Raw genomic sequence first — 25145 nt, 5'->3', positions numbered from 1 at the left:
ATCCCAGCACTTGAGGCAGAGGCAGGCAGATTTCTGAGGTCAAGGCCAGCCTGGTCTACAGAGTGAGTTCCAGGACAGCCAGGGCTACACAGAGAAACCCTGTCCTGAAAAAACAAACAAACAAAATAAAAAAAGAGAAGAAAGAAATCTGATAACAGTATAGTACTTTAAACAAGACTCTCTTTTTTTTCATGCAACAAATGTAACAATGATGGAGGTCAGACCTGTTAGAAGTCAGATTATTATAGGGCTTATAAACATAACCACATCCTACCTTGTATTTTAATGGTTCGATGTGAGAATGAGGACCAGAGCGATGGCTAACCAGTCAAGAGCACAGAGAACTGAAGTTTGGTTCTGAGCACAAGTAGGCTGCTTACACCCACCTGTAACTCCAGCTCCAGGGAGTCAACGCCCTCTTCTGGCCACTGGAGGGACATGCATACATGTGCATAGATAAACACATGACTGAAAATAAAATAAACATTTTTAGAACCATCAAAAATGTGAATAAAGTAGTAGACATTTTTTTAAGAAATGAAATATAAATAGGAGTCATGTTAGTAGCATTCATTTCCTTATTAGCAAAATGCAGATATTAATTCTGACTGATTGTAGTATAAGATACTTCAATTTTCACTTAATGAACAATTATCAGCATGTAAAGTATCAAACTGTGAATGTTGCCATTAGAAATTGATATTTTTATGTAATTTGAATTAGAAGGATTAACCCTAATCTTTGGGCATTTTAGCTGGAGGAAATGGAGTAGGAGTCAATGTGTGTGTGTTAGCCTTCCAGGGACACCGCAGGGCCTGCAGTGGTTACGTGTTAACCATCTCAGCATCTGTAACACTAACAGAAACTTACAACCCAATTGGCTAGGCCCAGTTAATATTTCATTCTTTTTCTTAATAGGAACATGTTTATTTATCTTGTATATAAGCATTTGAATTTAAAATATAGGCACACACACACATACACACACAACATGGTGGTGCTTTTGAAAGATTTAAAGTAAAATTTTATCAATTTAAGAACTAGATTTCTTTTATCTACAAAGACCGTGAAAGCATTTAAATCTATTAAACATGAAAACTAGATTTAAGTGAGGTAGGCTTTGAAGTATGCAGTCATAACAAAAACACGACAAGTGTGGCCAGAGGGAGGCTCAGGAGTTCAGAGCACAGGCTGCTCTGTTCGAGGACGCTGGGTGGAGTCACAGCCGGTTCGCAGTGGCTCACAACTGTCTGCCAACTCCAGTCCAGGGACTCAGACGCCCTCTGCTGGTCTACACAGGCACTTCCATATGTGTGACATACAATCCCACAGATACATAATACTATTTCTGGAAATGAAATAATGATTTTTATGACTATTACAAAAATGCAATTAAAAAATTACATAATATATTTTTAATTAGACCTGTTTGGGAAGAAAATCCTTATAGAAATATCAAAAGTTTTTTAATGATACTAACATTTTATAGCCTAATGAAACCTTTATCTTATCCAGTGAATGCTATTTATATAAACAAATAATATTTTATGGGTTTATGAAGGAAATAGACCCAAAGGCACAGCTGTAATATGTTTTACAGCATTTCAGCATACCCACGTGTATCAGTTACTTTTCTGTTTCAGTAATAAAACCCGATAACGAAAAGAAACTTATAAAGAAAGAGCTAATTTGGCTTCTGCTTCCAGGAGGCTAGAGTAGGAGAGACAGGGCAGCGAGCAGTCGGGGAAGGAATCTGGCTGATGGCGTAGGGGAAGCAGAGAACGCGGACTGGACATGGTAGAGCTGTGACCCCAAAGCCTGCCCCTGGTGACAGCTATGGTGGAGCTGTGACCCCAAAGCCTGCCCCTGGTGACGGTTTCTTCCAGCGAGGCTGCACCTCTTAGAGGTGCCTCAACCCCAAACAGCACCAACAATGGGAGACGAGTGTTCAAATGCACAACCTCTGGGGACATTTCTAAGTTTATAAGGCTTTTTACTATAATACCAAAATATGCTTCTAAATCCCTACATGTGCACTTCAATAGGGTATGCCAAAAATGAAAGTAATTTTAGCACATAATAAAATAGCAGGTGAGCACAGTTTGTTATACATTGTATTTGGACACAATGAATGAAAATATTATTTAGCACATGTGACACAATTACAGGAAATCAGGTGCACCTAGCAAAAAAGAACATTTATATCCTTTTTATGCCCCCTTTGATACCTCTTTAGGATGTAAGAAAGCTTTAGCAGCATTGGAGATCAAAAGGTAAAGTGTTTCCTGTAGACTTTCATTTGTTAAATAGCATAGTAAATATGTATTTCTGATGAAAAACTTGGGTTTTTTTAGGGGGGCATGAATGGTGGTGCACACCTTTAATTCTAGCACTTGGGAAGCAGAGGCAGGTAGATCTCAGTGAGGCCAGCCTGGTCTACATAGCAGGACCTTGTCACAAACAAACATGTAAACAAACAAGAGATGAGAAAGAAAGTCTGTCTCTGTGTCTCTGTCTGTTCCTATATCTCTCTGTCCCGGTCTGCCTCTGACTATCTCTCTCTCCCACCCCACCACCTTTCCTCCATCCATCCCTTCCCCCTTTCTCTCTGAGACAGGGTCTCATTATGCAAATGATGGCCTCAAATTTGCAAAGATCCACCCCTTTGCCTACTAAATGCTGGGATTAAAAGCTTGCACCACTATGTCCAGCTGAAGAAAATGCCTTTTTATTTTATTTTTTTATTCGATATATTTTTTTATTTACATTTCAAATGATTTCCCCTTTTCTGGCCCCCCACTCCCCGAAAGTCCCATAAGCTCCCTTCCCTCCTCCTGTTCTCCCACCCACCCCTTCCCACTTCCCTGTTCTGGTTTTGCCCTATACTGCTACACTGAGTCTTTCCAGAACAAGGGGCCACTCCTCCATTCTTCTTGTACCTCATTTGATGTGTGGATTATGTTTTGGGTATTCCAGTTTTCTAGGTTAATATCCACTTATTAGTGAGTGCATACCATGATTGATCTTTTGAGACTGGGTTACCTCACTTAGTATTATGTTCTCCAGCTCCATCCATTTGTCTAAGAATTTCATGAATTCATTCTTTCTAATGGCTGAATAGTACTCCATTGCGTATATATACCACGAAAATGCCTTTTTAAATACTACTTTAGGTCACAGTTTTTTCTTGTAATTTATAGTGAAGCTAAATTATATTTCTAATGTTTGCTCATGCACTAAAAGAAAAAGAAAGGGCAGAATTATAGTTTTTTTGGATCAGGCATCATCTAACTGGCCCAGTATTAATCTGGAATCTAGCTCCCTTCCTAGACTTCGCAGTGCCTGTCTGTCTCTTACCCTGGAGTATGCAAACATGCCTATCCCATAAGGCCCTTTATCTGGGATTTTGTCAGTATGTGTCCTCAGTGGCTGTTTTCCCATTGGGTATCCCTAGAGACCCAATGGATCAGAAGTGCTTCTGTTTAGTGTAGAATTTAAAACTGAGACACACAACAGTTGTTTTTCAAGCCTCTCATACAGTGGGGACATAAAGAGTTTAAACTTATCTTTTATGACTTTAAAAGTTATAGAAGGCAGCCCCTTCCTCAGAACATCACAGAGGTGGAAGCTGACCGAGCTCCCTTGGCTGAGCTCTTAGCTTTCCAGAGAGAAAGCAGAGAAGCACAGAGCACGCGTAACACTTCAGGATAAGAGGAAGTATAGACGCGATTGTTCTTCATGTGCTGCGTTGGGTCCAGGATGTGCTGCTTTGGATAGTTTGATCATTGTATTTTGGGGGTGCTCTCTTGGAGGCAAGAGTGCTTAGAATGCCTGGGGTTGTCAGCCCTTTATAATGATGCCCCACTCAAGGAAAGCTGTGTCCTGTTTTATCTTACTCAGGAATGGGGTATAGATGACTAGAGAACTGATCAAGTACTGATTCTCTGACCATGGAAACAGAAATGAAAAGACCCAAGGTGACAACATGCGAGCTATGCTCAGCATTTGCACAAGCTGAGTGACAGAAGGGAAACTCAGTAACAGTGTTCCAAAGCGGGCCTCAGCATGAGTCTCCAGAGCTGTAAGGGTGCAGGAGCAGAAATGTGGCTCCAAACAGCCATCTTTAGAGTTCCCTAACTCAGGCCAAATTAGGATCCGTGACTTTGACACTGTTTTAGTTTGTTTTCTATTGCTGTGATAAAACACTGACCAAAACCATCTTGGGGAAGAAAGAATTTATTTGGTGTATTCCCATCATCAGAGAAGTTGATGGAGAGCAGAAGTAGTCAATGGAGGAGTGATGCTTCCTGTTAGCCATAGCTTGCTTAGCTTGCTTTTAATACCGGCTATGACCAGGAGCAGCCCCGCCCACATCAACCATTACAATAAGATAAGAAAGTCCTGTTGACTTTCCTGTAGGCCAGTCTGATGGTATCAGGTCTTCTGTTGAGGTTCCCCCTTCCTAGATGACTCTAGCTTGTATCAAATTGACAAAAGCCAGGACAGATGCTAACAAGGATCTTTGGACTAACTGGTATAATTAATACGGGCTTGAGCATGGAGATTAATGCTGAAGGAGAAAAATAGGTATTCAAGTGTGAGTCTAGACGTCTCATGGGAGAGTAGCTTTTACAAATGAGAATTCTTAATATAGCAGGGGATGTCTTTTCTCTCTGAATGTTACCTTACAATAGGCCACGGCAGACTTTTCCTTTGGTATAGATTTGTTCTGTTAGGATATGAAGAAGGAAAAGACAAGATGAGAACCAGGGATGATAAAGGGGGCTATCCTCAGTATTTGTCTCTAAATCTGGTTTTTACCTCTAAAACTTTTAAATTAAAAGAAAAATTAATTCCTCTTCTTAACTCACATACAGTTTGTGAAGCTCTTATTTATTTTGTAAATGAACAATTATCATTTCTTTCTTTGGATAATTCTATATTTCAGTTCAAGTAAGCTGCCTATTTATGATTTTTTTAAAATTTTATTGCCTTGGACTTTTAGTTAAGAAAACAAAGCACTTTAGAGAATAGATATTCCCCATAAGGGGAACATAAAGTCAACTTATCTATAGTTAAATGTTCAAACTTTTTACACTTGAAAGTTGTATTATATACTGATCAAACATAAAACAATGGAGTACCATATGTTCCCCCCCTTAAAAAAAAGTTCCTCCCTTCTTAGATTAGATACGAAAGAGGGCAACTGCTTAGCCAACCAAAGTGCCCTCAAGGGCCTGAAAGAACAAAAACCACCTCAGAAGCCAAGATGCCTTCACAGCAGGCAGACAAAATGGTTTCCTTAAACCAAACATTGAAAGCAAATCAGAAATGGCAGTAGTATTTATCCACCAAATATGATCCTTAAATATTCAGCTCAGAATAAACAAACCAAGAGAGATCTGAGCGAGCTCCGAAAGAGGTCCCCAGAATCCCCCTGAGGAGACAATGCCAGAGGCTTTGGACACAGAGGTCCAGACCTCCAGGGCCTAGCAATTAGCTGAGTGACTCCTCCTGTGAAAAGAAGATTGTTCCTGGGACAGTAAATTCTGGCGCCAAAGATGTTGAAGTAAAACAGAGCTCTTACCTCAACGAGAATAAGAGATAGCTTGTCCTGAAGCGAAATATGAGTGAACCATGGCCTAGGAGTACAGACAGATTTGGCTTACCCCAGATTCCATGTTCCAATGTGAAAGCAGTTTCAGGAAGGTTTTATAGTTTTACGGAACATAGAAAGTCTTAAGAAAAGTGCTTTTCAAATCCTCCATAAAAACCGAATGGTGGATCAAACAGAGTGGGAGAATTTCTCCTCTAGGCCTTATACGCTATCTGATGATATCCAGCCTTTTGGTGGGTGAGGGGTATTTGTTTTCATATCCCAACAACTTTACCTAATTGCCACCAAGAGGTTATCTCACATATAGACAAGGGCAATAAAAATGGCCCAAGGTAATTTAGCTCTGATCTGTAGTATTCCAAAATCTCTAGAATTACTCAAATACTACTCAGTTAATCACACAGGAAAGCTCAGTGGAAAGCGCACCTTCCCGGGAACTTCCGTTCGTGTATGCTAATACTTGGCACATTTTCTTTACTCTCACACAGTTCAGGATCTCTTTCATAAGGAATGGTGCGACCCAAAGAGGGTTAGGGGTGGGGAGTCTTCCTGTGTCAATTAACCTCAAGATAATCCTCCATAGGCTTACAGGCCAACCTGATCTAGAAAAGTCTTCATCAAGACTCCCTTTCCAGGTCATTCTAGATTGTTCTATGTTCACAATTAAAACTAACCATCACAATTAGCTATGTATATCCTCTTCTTCTGTTTTCTTCATTTGTGTTAATTAGTCCTATTTGTTCTTTCCTCTGTGAAAGACTGGGGTTGAAGAGATCAAGGGCATAACCCACATGAAGAGTCACCAAGCACTCAGCTTACCCAGGAAGCAGAGTGTCTGTACTTCGCCAAATTACAGCGCTACAGCTCTGATTACAAAATACATAGAACATAAGATACCAGTCTGATAATGCTGTTTCCCTACCGGACAAAGAGCATATTTTTACATTACTAATTGGACCTCTTCCCAGAAGAGAAATGTGAAGAGCATGACATCTGGCCAAGGAGGTTCCTGTTGGAGCGTGAAGGCAGAACTCTGCTAACGTCATCCAGCCAGGGCATTGTCCCAGCCTGGTGCTAGCCCAGCAGATCAGTCACTCAGCTTTAAAATTGAGACTTAATATAAAATGTCCAGGCTTGTTAGTGGAGGTAAAAGCTGGCCTGGAAACTGAGAAAACAAAGGCAGACGATGCGTGTAAGTCACTACCCAGCTAAGGGGTAGAGTAGGCGCTGGGTCGTGCTACGGGCCCTGCTGAGTGAGCCTGTATTTACCTCACACATATTTTTTTCTTCTTACTACACTGACAAGCAACTTTATCAGTACTGAGAAGAAGTAGTTAGAGTGGGTGTCATTATCTTCTTACAGTACTTTCTCACTTCATGATGTGGTTCATTGTAGGACCCCACCCCCGCCCCTATGGAATTTAGCAGGCGAAAGTCCCCTGTTACATCATTTGCTGAGATATCAAATTGTTTTTGCATCTATTGAGAGATGATTCAGCGTTTGCTCTGTAGTCTGCCCGTGTTGAAAATCACTACATATTAATTTACTTACAAGATTAAAACAACTTCAGTTTAAGATTGAGCTGACTTTGCCCAGTTCTATTATATTTAATATATATTCCTACAACTAATTATATATATATATATTATTTATAACACACACACACACACACACATATATATATAATGTTTTTTTTGAGACAGGGTTTCTCTATATAGCCCTGGCTGACCTGAAACTCACTCTGTAGACCAGGCTGGCCTCAATCCGCCTGCCTCTGCCTCCCAAGTGCTGGGATTAAAGGCATGCGCCACCACTGCCCGGCCTAATTTAATATTATAAGATGTTTTTCAGGTACAGTATTCTGCTTATTGTTATATCAGATTTAATGACTTTTATTTTTCTAGGAATTTATTCAAATTATTCTCTTGAAGGTTTCATGATAGTCTTTCATAACTGGTTTAATCTTTACATGAATTATTGCCCCCAACCTCTTCAAATTGCTTTCGGGTTTTTGAGACAGAGTCTCACTCGGGAGCCCTGGCCTGCCTGGAACTTGCTATGTATAGTAGCTGGCCTCGAACTCACAAAGAACAGCCTAGCCTGCCTCTGTCTCCCAAGTGCTGGGATTACAGGTGTGCGCCACCAAGTCTGCCCTTTCTGATGCCATGCGTGCATGTGTGTGTATATGCGTGTGTGTGTGTGTGTGTGTGTGTGTGTTCTTTTGTTTATGGCTCTTGGGTAGCCTGGGTTTGCCTTGAACCTACAATCCTTTTGCTTTCCCTTCTGCTATGCTGCTTTTAAATTCCCTGTGTTTCTCACGTTGGCCTTTTCCTCTCTGTTTTGACTCTTCTTGTCTTGCTTTGTCATACTTACTATTTCCTTTACTTCCGTTAGACAGTTTTCTTGGTCTTTTCCTAGAGCACCAATGGTTGAATCTGTCAGTCCTGCCTCACATCTGCCTCCATTTCCACTCAGAGCTGCGGTCCTTTCCACTTCAGTCTGCAGACTTCCACTCCATGCTGCGGTCCTTATGACGTCTTCCCCCCACCCGCATATCCGGGACGTCCTTTATTATTCACTCGTCCCCCACCTCCCTTCGATAACAGCTTGTCTCATTCATTTTCATACATTAGAAATGTATCCTCTGCACCGATTCAGCTATAGGCCACGTGTTTATTAGCACCTTCTTGTCACAGTTCAGTTCTCAGGATCTACTAATTCCCTTAGCATAAGTCGTTAGCTTGTTCACGAAAGACAGTCTTCACTTTTAATTCTGAACAGTTTGTTATTTGTATCTGTTTTTTCATTGACCTTTCATATGAGAATTTTTTTTAGGATTGATTGATTTATTTTATGTTTGTGAATACAATGTAGCTGTCTTCAGACACATCAGAAGAGGGTATCAGACCCCAGACCCCATTACAAATGACTGTGAAACCACCCTGAGGTTGCTGGGATTTGAACTCAGGACCTCTGGAAGAGCAGTCGGTGCTCTTAACCGCTGAGCCCTCTCTCCAGCCCCCTCTTACAAATATGTATATGAGTCTTTCAGATTAAAAACAAAACCAAAACCATGTAAAGGAGCTCAGCAGTTAAGTGCAGTTACTCCTTGCTCTTTACTGTTGGAATTATAATATAATTACTATTATCAAAAGCCTCAAACGTGTCCCGCGCTACCGTCTCGCCAGCAAGAACGACGCAGCACACTTAGGATCCTTCTGTAGAAAGCTTTAATGCCTCTTGAGAGGGAGAGCATAAGCTTACATGGCGGAGACCCCAAGGGAGCACGAACCCAAGTCTTATATAGGCAAGTCTTCCCGCCTTGGACGTGGCGTACCCTGGTTGGCTGCGGCTCATTACCCCATATGACGCCACGAGGTAGGCAGAGACTCAGTGGCGGGAAACTCCGCTCGGGCATGCGCACTCGGCCTGTTTACGGCTCAGCAAGAACAGGAAGTAGGCGCCATCTTGTAATGGAGATCATAGGAGCGTTCGGGCGGCTCCCGACACAAACGTATTTGTAGTCCCAAACGGATATGTCCATTCTTGACTTTTATCATCAAATTAGTTTTCTCAAGACACTGGATCTTAAATTTTCAAATTGTAGATTCCCTGTATATATCATGTCCTTGATGTGAATATTATAAAAATTATTATCTTAAGTTTAATATATATGCATATATATATTTGTGCTCAATGAGACATACAAAATTCTAATTTAGGAAAAATTTCACAGGAATCAATTACTCAAAAACACATGAGAGAAAATTTTTAACAAATATTGCCATTTTGCTCTGAACTTTAAAAGCTTTGGTGTGTTAATCTTCACCTGGCATTCACGAGATACACAGTTATTTTGTTGTTGAAGTTTGTATTATCTTTTTACTGCTAATTCCCAGTCATGATTTCTCAGTGTCAGACAACAATGCATTAATATCCTGGTCCCACACTTGTTTTACCTGCCCAGATCTTTTTTTAAAAGATATATTTTCTTAAAAGATATTTTTAATGGGTAAAATCATGACTCTGATCCAGACATAAAGATGAGTATGTGTTTAAGAGTATATTCAAGTCTTCAGTCAGTCATGAACATTCACCACCAGTCTCAAAGAACATCCTAAACTCAGAGTGGTGGCACACCCCTAGAATCCCAGAACTTGGGGGCAGGGGGCAAAGCTGGAGGAAAAAAAATCTGTAGCCAGCCTGGGTTACAGTATGTGACCTGCGTCAAACCCCTCCTCAACAAAAAGAGGAAGAGTCTTAATAGACACATTTATGCATCCGAAAAATACCCAAGTAAGTGTGCAAATAAAGACAAGTGTATTGGTTTTCCCACACACAGAAAGAGTAGATTGTCAGACTTTACATGTGTAAAACTGTTTGGCAATAAGGTCTCTCAGCTACGACTCCCAGATGGAAGCCAGCTAAGGACAGTGAAAGGTTAGACTTAAGTAACTGGAGAAGTGTGTGCTCTGGAGATAATGCATAGCCAGCTTTTTATTAAAGCACATTTTCGCCCCCATGCAACCAGAACTTTCTCCTTTTTAAATCTACAGCTGTTCATCAGTGACCTCAGTAACCCACGGAGGTAGAATTTCTCCCTCTGTCTCCCATAGAATCCTTACTGTCTTATTTACCATTTACTTCTATTCTAGCAATAGTGCTAATTATCTCTTTATTAATTATGCTTTTATCTACCCTACTATATCATGGGAAATTACAGTCTAGATTCGGTGGTATTGATCATCTTAGCTGTTATGGGAAGTTACTGTCCTTTCTTCCTCCCTGTGACCAGTTCCTCTCCAACTATCTCTAATGCAGCTGAGCATGACATAAACAATTGTTCTTCAGCTCAGAATTACTAATCCTTAATATGAGTTGTCCAGGATATTGAAATAAAGACAAAAACCAAAAAAACTTTGGGTGATTTCTTATGGAGATCAAAACATATCCTAAAGAGGGTTAAATACATGTAATTTATGCCTAATCTTTTTTTTATTCGATTTATTTTTTATTTACATTTCAAATGATATCCCCTTTTCCTGGCTCCCCACTCCCCAAAAGTCCCATAAGCCCTCTTCCTTCCCCCTATTCCCCCATCCACCCCTTCCCACTTCCCTGTTCTGGTATTGCCCTACACTGCTGCACTGAGCCTTTCCAGAACCAGGGGCCACTCCTCCGTTCTTCTTGGACATCATTTGATATGTGGATTATGTCTTGGGTATTCCAAGTTTCTACGCTAATATCTGCTTATCAGTGCATACCATGATTGATCTTTTGAGACTGGGTTGCCTCACTTAGTATGATGTTCTCCAGCTCCATCCATTTGTCTAAGAATTTCATGAATTCATTGTTTCTAATGGCTGAATAGTACTCCATTGTGTATATATACCACATTTTTTTTTGTATCTATTCCTCTGTTAAGGGACATTTGGGTTCTTTCCAGCTTCTGGCTATTATAAATAGGGCTGCTATGAACATAGTGGAGCATGTATCCTTATTACATGCTGGGAAATCCTCTGGGTATATGTCCAGGAGTGGTATAGCAGAGTCCTCTGGAAGTGATGTGCCTAGTTTTCTGAGGAACCGCCAGACTGATTTCCAGAGTGGTTGTACCAATTTGCATTCCGACCAGCAGTGGAGGAGTGTTCCTCTTTCTCCACATCCTCGCCAACACCTGCTGTCTCCTGAGTTTTTAATTTTAGCCATTCTGACTGATATGAGGTGAAATCTCAGGGTTGTTTTGATTTGCATTTCTCTAATGACTAATGATGTTGAACATTGTTTAAGATGCTTCTCAGCCATCCGAAGTTCTTCAGGTGAAAATTCTTTGTTTAGCTCTATACCCCATTTTTAAATAGGGTTATTTGGTTTTCTGGGGTCTAACTTCTTGAGTTCTTTGTATATATTGGATATTAGCCCTCTATCTGATGTAGGGTTGGTGAAGATCTTTTCCCAATTTGTTGGTTGCTGATTTGTCCTTTTGATGGTGTCCTTTCCCTTACAGAAACTTTGTAATTTTATGAGGTCCCATTTGTCAATTCTTGATCTTAGAGCATAAGCTATTGGTGTTCTGTTCAGGAACTTTCCCCCTGTACCAATATCCTCAATGGTCTTCCCCGGTTTCTTTTCTATTAGTTTCAGTGTATCTGGCTTTACGTGTAGGAGTTGAGCTTAGTACAAGGAGATAAGGATGGATCAATTCGCATTCTTCTGCAGGCTGACCTCCAATTGAACCATTACCATTTATTGAAAAGGCTGTCTTTTTTCCACTGGATGTTTTCAGTTCCTTTGTTGAAGATCAAGTGGCCATAGGTGTGTGGGTTCATTTCTGGGTCTTCAATCCTATTCCATTGATCCGGCTGCCTGTCACTGTACCAATACCATGCAGTTTTTAACACTATTACTCTGTAGTATTGCTTGAGGTCAGGGATATTGATTCCCCCAGAAGTTCTTTTACTGTTGAGAATAGTTTTAGCTATCCTGGGTTTTTCGTTATTCCAGATGAATTTGAGAATTGCTCTTTCTAACTCTATGAAGAACTGAGATGGGTATTGCATTGAATCTGTATATTGCTTTTGGCAAGATGGCCATTTTAAGTATCTTAATCCTGCCAATCCACGAGCATGGCAGATTTTTCCATTTTCTGAGGTCTTCTTCCATTTCCTTCTTCAGAGACTTTAAGTTCTTCTCTTACAGATCTTTCACTTGTTTGGTCAGAGTCACACCAAGATACTTTATATTGTTTTTGGCTATTGAGAAGGGTGTCATTTCCCTAATTTCTTTCTCAGCCTGCTTATCCTTTAAGTATAGGATGGCTACTGATTTGCTTGAGTTGATTTTATAACCTGCCATTTTGTTGAAGTTGTTTATCAGCTGTAGGAGTTCTTTGGTGGAGTTTTTTGGGTCACTTAAGTAGACTATCATATCATCTGCAAATAGTAATAGTTTGACTTCTTCCTTTCCAATTTGTATCCCTTTGACCTCCGTATGTTGTCTAATTGCTCTAGCTAGTACCTCAAGTACAATATTGAAAAGATATGGAGAGAGGGGGCAGCCTTGTCTAGTCCCTGATTTTAGTAGGATTGCTTCAAGTTTCTCTCCATTTAGTTTGATGTTGGCTACTGGTTTGCTGTATATTGCTTTTACTATGTTTAGGTATGGGCCTTGAATTCCTGTTCTTTCCAAGACTTTTAGCATGAAAGGATGCTGAATTTTGTCAAATGCTTTTTCAGCATCCAATGAAATGACCATGTGGTTTTTTTTTTTATTTGAGTTTGTTTATGTAGTGGATTGCATTGATGGATTTCCATATATTGAACCATTCCTGCATCCCTGGGATGAAGCCTACTTAATCATGGTGGATGATCGTTTTGATGTGTTCTTGGATTCGGTTGGCAAGAATTTTACTTAGTATTTTTGCATCGATGTTCATAAGGGAAATTGGTCTGAAGTTCTCTTTCTTTGTTGGATCTTTGTGTGGTTTTGGTATCAGCGTAATTGTGGCTTCATAGAAGGAGCTGGGTAGTGTTCCTTCTGTTTCTATTTTGTGGAATAGTTTGAAGAGTATTGGTATTAGGTCTTCTTTGAAGGTCTGATAGAATTCTGCACTGAAGCCATCTGGTCCTGTGCTTTTTTTGGTTGGAAGACTTTCTATGACCCCTTCTATTTCTTTAGGGGTTATGGGGCTGTTTAGATGATCTATTTGATCCTGACTTAATTTTGGTATTTGGTATCTGTCTAGGAAATTGTCCATTTCCTCCAGATTCTCCAGTTGTGTTGAGTATAGGCTTTTGTAGTAGGATCTGATGATTTTTTGAATTTCCTCAGTTTCTGTTGTTATATCTCCCTTTTCATTTCTAATTTTGTTAATTTGGATACTGTCTCTGTGCCCTTTGGTTAGTCTGGCTAAGGGTTTATCTATCTTGTTGATTTTCTCAAAGAACCAGCTCCTGGTTTTTGTATGGTTCTCTTTGTTTCCACTTGATCGATTTCAGCCCTGAGTTTGATGATTTCCTGTCTTCTGCTCCTGGGTGAATTAGCTTCTTTAATTACTAGTTTTGCTTTCTATTTCCACTTATACTACCCATTGTGAAGAGTAGGAAGAAACATTTGAAAGTGTGATAATGAACGATGCTCTTTCCCACTAAAATACCCTCCTACAATAAGTTCACAAAGCCATGCGCAAAGCCAGACTCTGCAAGATCACAGTTACACTGGGCTTGCTGGTTACAAGCTTTTCCTTGCTGGCATTAACAAGAATATTCCATGTTCCAGAAGTATTTCACCTGTCTCTTGGCAGTTTCAGCTGAATAATTTTAGTTATCTGTATACGATGTTTATAACCACTAATTATAGACTTGTCTTCCTTTAGATGAGAGATGTTGACAAGCATTTCATAAAGCCAATTACAAAGTGTGACAATGGCACACAGACAGACACACACATACTGCCACCCATGACCCTGAGATCCTATGAGTGGAATGAATGGGAGCTGAGAAGAAAAGCTATAAAACTGGTTTGTATCAGTGTTTCCTAAATTGTTCATAAGCTGGGGAGTGGGGGCGGGGTATTGATGTTGTTACCTACTTAGAGTTGGTAAGTTAAATTGTTTATATAAAAAAAATTAAGTTCTACACAGTTCCCAACAGACATAGAAGTAATTGGCATGATTTATAAGTTGTCAGCATCCTATATAGTAAGGTTGTCTTCTAATTTTAAGCCTGTATAGACATATGGAAGAATAAACCCACTCATCACTTACACCCTCCGGTGACCAAGCCCGCTCAGTCAGTCAGCAGATTCTCCAGCGCAGGAGTGAGGATTAAAAAGAAAAAGGACAATTAGATGACATTGTAGCATGACCCCAGCCAGTTCTGAGGCTGAGGCAGGTTTATTTTTTCCCAATCTGCTTTTACACCATTTTAATTACATGCAGGTATTAAGGGCGAGCAATACAACAAGGAACTAGCAAGGCAGGAAGCAAAGTCCTGCAGTTACTCCTGTGACAGTTGTCCTTGGGCTTGTTAGAATGGCCCAAATATCTGAGCCCACTTCCTTGTCCTTGGCCAAAATCAGATTCTTGCCTGAAGCCTACTTCTTTTGTTCCACCCTAAGATTAAGTTTCCTGCCTGAACTGACTTCCCTATTATAGCCTGAAATTAGATTCCTGCCTGAACTTCCTTCCTTGTCCCGCAAAGGCTCCCCACACTCCTGGTACTAAGCAATGGAACTTGCTCTTTCCTTCATAGTTTTAAAAACATTCTCCAGGCTGGAGAGATGGCTAAGTGGTTAAGAGCGTTGCCGCTTTTGCAGAGGTCCTGGGTTCAGTTCCAGGCACACACTTGGGCAGCTCCAGCTGCCAACCCCAGGGAATCTGACACCCTCACCTGGCCTCTGCAAGCCCTCAAACACAAGTCCACAGGTGCATACACAAAAGTGAAAACCAGAATATGTCTTATATTTAAAAGAATACCTTTTCTCCAGCTTTGGTGGTACAAGCACGTTCTTTCAGCTACTTAGAAGTCTGAGAGCTGCCTAGGTGAAAGGGTGAGTTTAGGGGCTAGCACTGACTGTTCTTCCAAAGGTCCTGAGTTCAAATCCCAGCAACCACCCTCTTCTGATGCTGTCTGAGGACAGCTTAGATATACTAATGAATCTTAAAAAAACATACAAACAAACTAAAAAACTGGTAAGTTTATGGGCAGCCTGCATAGCTTAGCAAAAACCTATGTCAAAGATATCATGTGTGTGTGGTATGTGTAGTGTGTGCATGTGCGCATGTATGCATGTGTGCATGTGTGGATTGTATATGTTGTACATGTGTGATATGTGTGTTTGTGTGTGTGTAGGTATGGGAGAGGGTGGTGTGTGTTGTATATGTGTATGTGATGTGTGGTGGTGTATGAATATATGTGTTGTGTGTATATTTGTGTGTGTTGTATGTGTATGTGTGTGAGGTGTGTTATGTGGGTGTATGTGTATATGTGTGTGTATTTGTGTGTATGGGTATTGTGTGTATATGTATGTGTGTGTTATGTGTGATATGTGAGTGTTTGTGTGTTGTGTGTGATATGTGAGTGTGCTTTGTGTGTGTGTGCAGTATGTCTGAGTGCTGTGTGCATGTGTGTGTTGTGTATTAAAGTGGCAGAGCACTTCCCTAGCAGCCCCAGGTTAAAACATTGTACCAGAAAACAAAGCAAAACCACTAGCAGCAGCAGTCTATTTAAACCTTCTTGGTCAAATCACAGAAATTGCATTATCCCTGCCCTCTTTGGGATAGGTTTTTACTATGTAGCTCAGGCTGGCCTACAGTTCAACATGCCCCTGCCTTAACCTTTGTCTCCTGAGTGTTGGGGTTACAATTCTGTCCCCCATTCTGTTAGACACTGTGATTTCCCACCTGTGGACTCCCAGGTCACTTTCATCCTAACAGGTGCCCACTCCTCAAGCCCATCTTTGAAGATTTGCATTTCCCAATTGCCTCCTTTAAAAAAAAATCTTATTTAAGACAACGAATGTTAATTGTATTAGCACCATTTACTATACCATGGGCTGCTTGCTGAATAACAAGGTAGGGGGATAGATACGTTACCTAACTAGTGACTTTTTTCTTAGCAGTCACAGAATACCCAGCAAACACAAAGGAGGGAGAACTTACGGTATATATGTGATAAAATCATTTATGCCCATAACCTTAATGTATTTTAGCCACCATTCTGCTGAGATGGTGAAGTAAAATATGAAGTAAAAGAAGATCAGGCCAGAAAGCTCGCAGACTTAACATGCACACAGTGGAGCTGTGGAGAAGGCCTGCCTACCAGGGAAGGCTCTTTCTACAAAAACCCAAAGATCTGAGTTTGGGTGCCGCCAGCCTACATGAAAACATAAGGGCTGGACTCAATGGCACATGCAGCGGCCATCCCCGAGTGCCCCTCCTACTGGAGGTGGGAAGTGGAGCCATCTGACTTCCCGGAAGTTGGCCCTGCTTATGCAGTAGCAAAGACAAACAAGGAGAATTTCTCTTCAACCAATATTTGGCTTTGACTGGGGGGGGGGGGTAGTATTTAGAATTTATTGAGAATTGAAGTGTGTTAAGGCAAGTCTTTTAATCCCAGTAAATTGAACTGAAAGAAGACAAGTATTTAAATAAGACTGGGCAGAAAAGCGCCAGCCCTGGTTGGGACAGCAAGGTGGTCAGTTTGAAGGCAAAGGCTGCACGGAATCTTAGCGATCTCACTGTGCACTGATGCTTCCTGCTGCCAAGTGAAGGCATCTTTCAGAATGTTTTCTAGTGGACAATCTAATAACTTGTTTGGTCTTGTCTTGTGTACAGGTCAGTGGAGTACTTCCATAGCATGTGTGAGGCCCTGAGTTCAAATCCCAGCACAGAAATATTTGTTTATGTAACAAGTCTCTTGGGATATGAAAATTATGCTACCAAAAAATAATGAATGTAGACTGTATCCAGGACATATGTAGGGAAGAGATTGGGATCCTTGATGGCTCAAATTCTGAAATATTTATGTTTGCTCTTCTTTACTTACATGCTCTAGTACTCACTGATATTTTTCTTACCCCTTTCCAAATTCTGATTATTTTTTATCCTCCCCTGCTTTCTTTGTGGGGTGGAGGATCAACTTTGGGCTTTCCAAGCTAGCCAATCCTGAGATCCCTGAGTCAGAGCTTCTAGTCCCCGTTCTCCGTGGTTACTGGCCTGTGCAATCTGCCTCGCCTTGTGTTTGCGAGTTGTCCATAAATAAAGTAAGCAAGATGAAGAATGTGTACACTGGAAACAGATTTTCATATTAGCAGCATGGGGGAGCTCGCTTCAGAAACTCACTATAATCTTAAATTCCTCATAGTCCACCATTGCAGCTCAGTCGCCAGTGTTTCTCTCTAGCCCAGTCTCAGCACGCCACAGGTTTCCCCACTTCGTAAAGGATTCTTAAGTTTATTCTGTTCTTGATTTATTTTAGCGTTCCAATGTTCTACAGAACAGTGAGATATTTGGGCCATCAGGATAATTGAGAAAGTTGCCATGCACGCTGATAAACTCAATCCCAGAACCTACCGTAGAAGGAGAGAATTCACACCAGGGGCTTCCTTCTCTTTTCCACATGCACGCCATGGCATGCATACGCTTGCAATCATACCATACACATCCTCCCCATCCTCAGCTTCTCCATCTCCCTCCTCCCCATCCTCAGCTTCCCTATCTCCCTCCTCCTTCCCATCCTCCTCACCATCTTTCTCCTCACCATCCTCCTCACCATTCTCAACCTCCCCATCTTCAGCCTCCTCAGCCCCCTCTTCCCCACGCTCCTCACCATCTTCCTCCTCACCATTCTCTTCATCTTCCTCCTCCCCCATCCTCCTCCTCCCCATCTTCTTTCCCATTCTCATCTTCATCATCCTCACCATCCTCCTCCTCCTCACCTTTGTCCTCCATCATCATCTTCCCCATCATCATCATCATCATCATTTTACCCATCATCATCCCCATCCTCCTCCTCCCCATCTCTCTCCTCCCCATCCTACCTAACCTCCTCCTCCCCATCCCTCTCCTCCCTATCTTCCTCCTCCCCATCCTCATCATCCTCATCATGGAAAATGTATTGTTTATTTGTGAAGTGGGAAAATAATAGGCGATTATTAACTAAATGCCTGATTTATTTACAGTATTTTTTAAAAGAAACATATTCTCTATTGTCTCTTTCTATCTAGGCTAATTTGCGCCAGAAAATTACTCACTCCGTCCAAACTGATCTTAGTCACATGAGAAGAGATAACAGCTCACAGGTGTATCCTTTGAAAGAGGCTAGCACCCAGTCCAAGAGAGAAGGCAGCACCCGAGTGCCCAGGCCCCAGATTTTCATAGCTGGTCTTCGTGGGGGACAAAGCAAAACAACCTATGGGGTCAAGGTAAACCTAACCAGAGCAGTGGATGAAACCTAGAGATGGACTTTTACAAGAAGCTGCTCCTTAATTGGAGTGTGAAAGAGTTTAAAGTACTCTATGTGTATAAAGTTAATTTTTGGGGTTGGTACAGTCGTTGGTTGTGTTAGTGTGTACTAGGGCCCCTGCCTGACTGTTGATGCAAATCTAAAAGCAGTTTCTGTAGCCCATTTTTCATTCTATTAAAATTGCCAAGTAAAACTCTCTGTTATTTGTTTTATGTTTTAGATGAAGTTTACAGCATTGAGATTAGCGCTGCAATGCCAGCTAGATAGCAGTATGACTATCACCGGAATAGTTGCTGCTTCCAAAACCCTGCGAAATGTTCACCACTGACCCTTATCCTGGAACACAGCACTTGGCTCTGTTTTCTATTCAGCGATGACACAGATCTCTATGTCATGAGCCTTACTGTCAGGAAAACGGAAGCCAGCCTAGCCAACATCCATATGATACCCTTTGAAAGCCGGAGAATTGATATTATCTTAATTTCAGGCTCCTCGAGAAAGAAAAATCAGAATGTCTGCTAACACTGGCTGGCTTTCCAGCCAAATCCTTTCACACTCTCTGTTGTCTGCAGCAGAGCCTGCGCAACACGAGTGTCTCCCACTTCACACTCCACCGCCTTATTTGGCGCGGAAACAGTTGGGTTTTGGGCTCCTGTGAACTCCCACTCTTTAGAGGTATAGGTTTATTACTCATATACTTTTTTTTTTTTTTTGGTTTTTTGGATTTGTTTTTTCGAGACAGGCTTTCTCTGTATAGCTCTGGCTGTCCTGGAACTCACTCTGTAGACCAGGCTGGCCTCGAACTCAGAAATCCGCCTACCTCTGCCTCCCAGAGTGCTGGGATTACAGGCATGTGCTACCTCTGCCCGGCACTCTCATATACTTCTAATACCAGCTAATTAATTGATAAGGAAGTTCCAGTTGTGAAAGGAACGAGCAGAAGAATTAGGGCAAGGGGTCAGTTATAGCATATATATATATATGATGGGGCAGGGATATGGATCAGTTGGTAGAATAGACTATTTGTCTAGCCTACTCAAGGTTTTGTGTTCAATCCCCAACACCGCCTAAATCATGCATAGTGGCAGAGGGATATAATCTTAGCATTTGGACAGTGGAGGCAGGAAGATCACAAATTCAAGGTTGTCATAGAAATATAGCAAACATGCGGCCAACCTAGAAATATGGAATTCTGTCTCAAACAAACAAACAAACAAGCAAGCAAGCAAGCACCCCCACTTAGTCTTTGTTGCTGGTCTCTGGCACTGTGATTTGGGTTCTGCTCCAGTGGAGGGCAGTGGTGACGATCACCAGTCAGCCTGCTTTGGCCTGTTTGGACCCATTTCGCTGTTCCCTTGTACCATATCTATATGGCCCACAGAGGTGAAGTTCCTGCCATGTGGCCTCTGAAGGTCAAAAGCCAACGCATCTACTTTCTTTTGGACAAAGCTAGACAGTTCCCTGACACCCAGTTGTTTGGGAACACTGTGTATCTAAAGGGAGCTTGTGAAAAGAGCACACCGGTTGCCTCTTGATGAAGACCCTCGGGAGGAGGTGATCACCAGCGCAGTGGCAGGGAGCCTAGGATTTACTAGCAGTCAGTCTTCCAAAGGAAAAACAGCAACAACAAAAATGTGCTGGCGTAACCTGTTTGGAAATCTCTTTTCCATGGGTATTATATAAAGGTCATGATTTTCATGCCTGAAATTTAAAAATAATATTAATAACAGGCTGGCTGTTAAGACAAGGCCTGAGGTAGGATGGAATTGAGTCACAGAACTTACTCAACTTTAGGAATTTAGGATTGTGATTTTTGTTATTTTCAAATAACCTTCATCCAAATTCATAAACACAAGTCACCATTATCTCAGAAATGGAATTATTTTAGAACTGGGATTAGAATCAACTAATGAATAAAAATACCAAATACAACTTGAAAAACCAAACTTTTAGTGTCAAGAACTCACCCGGGGCTGCATGTGGAGAGATAGCTCAGCTTTTAAGAGCTAGTACGGCTCTTGCCCATGACCTGGGTGTGTTTACCAGAAGTGAAGGCCAGAGGACAAGTTTTGTGGTGTCGGTATGCCTTCTACCTTTTATGTGGGTCCTGGGGACCAAATTCAGGTTGCCAGCTTTGTGTTGCAAATACCTTTTACCACTGAGCTATATTGCCAACCTTTGTATACATGTGTGTATGTTTGTGTGTGTGGATTTTTTTTTTTTTTTTTTTTTTTTTAGTTTTTTTTTAGTTTTTTTTTGGATTTGGTTTTTTCGAGACAGGGTTTCTCTGTGTAGCCTTGGCTGTCCTGGAGCTCACTCTGTAGACCAGGCTGGCCTCGAACTCAGAAATCCGCCTGCCTCTGCCTTCCAGAGTGCTGGGATTACAGGTGTACGCCACCACCGCTCGGCTTGTATGTATTCTTTATGTCCAACTGTATACTATATTTTAAACATAATATTTAACAAGTTATCATTACACTTACTATATTTGCATTTAATAGCTCCTTAAACTTTTAGCTATTTAATTTCTACACACTTATTTTCCTTTAAGTTCATACTTGTATTGCCGATGAATATGAACTATATAATTTTTTATAATATTATGATGTATCCATAGTACATATAATATCCACTATATTATGGACATACTGAGCTTCCTTTTGTAAACTTCACAATGATTCATGCTTGGACAGAAATAGAAATAAGCAGGACCAAGGAAGATACAGCAGTTCACTGGGTCCAATCAGGAATGCCATTAGCATCTTAAATGGTCAGAGTAACAGAGCCTGACACCTTGGATAGACATTAATGAATGCGACATCGTGCTTCACATTGTAAAGACTGCTGCTCCTTACCGGAGTGTATGTAAAGCTAGGCATATGTAAAACATACTAAACGAGTATTTCCCACTAAGGCTTCAAATAATGCAGAGTGGGAAAATAAAAAATAACTGAGACTTAGACTGTAAGTGCCTACTAAACATTAATTTGGTTGGTATAAAAGGCACAAATACTATAGCTAAAATGTTAACAAATAGTTGTCAAGGATAGGATAAAACTGGAATGTATAGTAACAACCATGTTTGAGTATCTTCTTTTTTTTTTTTTTTTTAAGATTTATTTATTATATGTAAGTACACTGTAGCTGTCTTCAGACAGCACCAGAAGAGGGCACCAGATCTCATTATGTGATGGTTGTGAGTCACCATGTGGTTGCTGGGATTTGAACTCCGGACCTTCAGAAGAACAGTCAGTGTTCTTAACCACTGAACCATCTCTCCAGCCCTTGAGTATCTTCTAAGGCATTGAAAAATTATTGTTTACAGTTACGGTTGAGGATTTGATGCTTAAATTACACAGTAAGCATGGAATACTTCATTCTTTACATGGAGGATGTAAGGCACGTTGGCACAGTGGATCAACATCAATTTCCAACTGAGGCATAAAGGCTTCATTTACAGGGCCCCTGAGCACAGCATTCCACAGCTGTAATAATTAGGTAGGACGTGTGTGACACGTCCTGGAAACACACGCTACTTGCCTACGAACCCCAGGAAGTGAATCCAGCAAACAGTTGTACCAGTGTCCTATTTGGTGAGCCAATTAATTTGTGCGGGGAAGGGGTTGCTAATAATATGAGCGAGGACCGTTACTTACAAGGAACAAAGACAACTCAAAAACAACTGCATCACATCACTGAAAAGCACACCCTGACATGGGATGCACCCTGGAGATCTTTGCCCAGCTTGGGGGCAATTCTTCTTCCTGCCATCAGGCTGGTCAGAGTCTCCTACCCCAGCCTGTTTATTCCTTTTTATATGTCTGGGGTGGGATCCTAGAGAGTATTTCCCTTTTCTGTTCTCCCAGATATGTGACTTTTTATCTCCTGAATTGCATGAAAACATTTCCTTTACCCAATGTTTTGATTTAGGGGAAACTGCTATACAACATTCTTTACCTACAACCATTTTCACACTCTATTAAAAGTACTGTGAATGTCATCTAAGTTTATCCTTCCTCAAAATTCTGTAAGTATGCCCTATCTTTTGTTTCTAGAGACATCTTGTGATTCCTCTGGTGGTCATTTTTTCTCATTAACATGGGTCAATAAACTTGTTGGACTATGGTTTGACAGGCTTTCCCCTAATGGTCTCGGACTAATTGAGTTAGGACAGGGATATTAGGTTTATATAAATTCAGTAGAATATCTTTTGGGCAAAGAATAAGATATGTTTCAGTAGTATAATTTGTGAACCAGAAATGCAACAAAAAATGGCCTGCTCAATAGTATTTTATTCACTATATTGTGGCCAGTATGTGTGTGTGTTCACAATATGTTGTGGTTGCTTTTTGTTGATTAGGACATGAAACAAAAACACACATATACTTAAGATTTGTTTGCAGATTTTGTTGGAAACAAAAATTCTTCACAAAACTGATATAGACTTTGAAATGGGTGAAGGTTTGCAGTGACTATAATTGGACAGTTTGAATATCATCACCAGAATAACTAAGTAAGTTATCTTCTTCCCTAATTGCACTTACTGGTCTGGAGAGGTGCTGGAGGACATAGGCTGGGGGAGGTTAAAAAAAGCGGTAACTCTGGGTATGTGGACACAGGGATTTCATCTTCTGTGCTGGTGAAGAATCCAGAGCTGCTGCCTTAGGGTCATCCACACTCAGATAAGCAAATCCTCCTTCCAGTTCTCCCAGGAAGCTAGCCTGGGGCTCAGGGATGTTCTTAGACTCGAGCTCCAGCTCCATTGGCGTCCTGACCTGACGTGGGGCTGGCAGTTCCACATCTGTAGCCTGCAGGGGTGGGCGGGTTCCTGGGATAACAGCCCAGAAACTTCTCCAGGGACTGAGCAGCCTGACCTCACTTGGGTTGTTTAGCCTTATATCGTGAAGACCATTGTGATGAGTGCTTCTGTTTTGCTAGTTGCTTTAGGTGAGAGGACAGCAGTAACCTCTTTTGTCTCTGGTTTGATGTTTCTTTTTTCTATACCTTTCTGACCATAAGATAGACTTTTCCTAAGATGTCAGTAGATAGAGAAAAACTCAAAGTGAGAGGAAATCAGCAAATCTGTTGTTATTCAGACAATTCAGAATGTGCAGACGTGAACACTGAAAACCAAGACTGTGAAGCCAAGAGGAGAAGACACACACACAGCCATCTTCAGGCTTCTTAAACAGATGCTTAAAGGAATGTAAAGACTTAGTGCAAACACATCAAAAGCTTGTGGTAAACCAATACAAGCTTGTTTAGAACGTAACATAAATCAGTCTGCCTTGCTTTGAGACTGTGATCTACAACATCTAGCCATGTGATCTCAATTAAGCCATTTTCCTCTTAAAAATACCGAGAGAACAATGACACTCACAAATGGGAAGATCTATGCAAAGCAGTAGTTGTAAAACAATTAGTATACGGTAGAGTATTTTAATCTTCAAAGTTCAAGTTTTGAGTTTCCTATTTGTGTGCTTAAATACATGTAGAATAAGAAACTGAATAATTCTACATGTATGAACTTTGCATGTTCTGCAAAACTACCGAACATGCAAACTGCATCCATACCAACTGCAGGAAAAGTGACTAACATTTGCAAGCACACATGTAGCCAAATAAAGGCCTAACATTATTTCCAAATGAGATAAATGAATGTCAAACTCTACAGAGTCAGCTCTGGGGCTGAGAAGGTAACTTAGTTCCTGCTAGTATGTGTGAGTCCTCTAACTCCTTAAAAAAAAGTCTATGGGGGGGCATCTTAATCATATTAATATATGATAAGGAATTTTAAAGTTTTCCAGTCATGTTAAGAGGTGAGATATATTTGTATGCACATCCAATAACTGTAGAATGGTTTATAACATGCACCCCAAAACTCTCCAAAGAGGATTTTTCAAAAAGATAAAGGTTGAAGCTATTAGGTTATTTCAGAATCCTGAGTCCCTATTACTGTCAGGGCTGATGCTATTTTAAAATCAACACCTATCTTTGGCTTTGTGCATGACAGCGTCTCACTAAGTGTCCCAGACTGCCCCGGTTGCAGATTTTTCCCAGTGTGAGCCCCTCAAATATGAGGATTACATGCGTGTGCTGCCAACCCCACATCAATATAGATATTTTAAACATGAGCCATTTCAATCTGGGATTATTTTCTAATAACATCCTGTAGTCACAGTAACCATTATAGTGGTTGAAGTGCCTGTTAATACAATCTAATGTTTCTGAGGTCTTTTTGTTGCCCGAAGATCATGTAGTTACCAAGTCAGGCTAGACAGTGACAGTAAGGATATGGAGACAGGACGCAAAACTCCCGAACAGTATGTAATACATACTAAATTTATCCAAGAGGTAACCATGGAAGGCCCTGATAGAGTAGAAAGATATAAAAAGTTCGAGTTCTCGGAGCCTCTCTAACGGTTTCCACACAAACGAATAACCAAGAGCATTTCAAAACCCTTCCCGCGGCCTTTCTCTTGGGATGCTCACCAACCCCTGAAGGAAAGGCTCGGCCACCCTGACTCCGCCCCCTCGGCCGACCGGAAGCTGCGGTTTGCAG

The 25145-nt window shown here is 41.0% G+C and overlaps 1 protein-coding gene across 1 annotated transcript in view; it reads left to right on the top strand.

Annotated features, from left to right (window-relative positions):
• Cfap206 (cilia and flagella associated protein 206) overlaps window positions 1-18735 on the top strand; it is a 42411-nt gene extending 23676 nt beyond the window's left edge. The window contains exons 11-12 of the mRNA XM_052175452.1: window positions 13993-14136; window positions 18345-18735. Coding sequence (XP_052031412.1) covers window positions 13993-14136; window positions 18345-18575 — 375 coding nt within the window. The 3' untranslated portion in view covers window positions 18576-18735. The remainder of the gene's footprint in view (window positions 1-13992; window positions 14137-18344) is intronic.
• Window positions 18736-25145: the final 6410 nt, after the last annotated feature.

Source organism: Apodemus sylvaticus, chromosome 3, assembly GCF_947179515.1.
Source record: "Apodemus sylvaticus chromosome 3, mApoSyl1.1, whole genome shotgun sequence".
NCBI classification, from domain to species: Eukaryota; Metazoa; Chordata; class Mammalia; order Rodentia; family Muridae; genus Apodemus; species Apodemus sylvaticus.
This window is presented reverse-complemented; position numbering and strand designations above follow the sequence as displayed.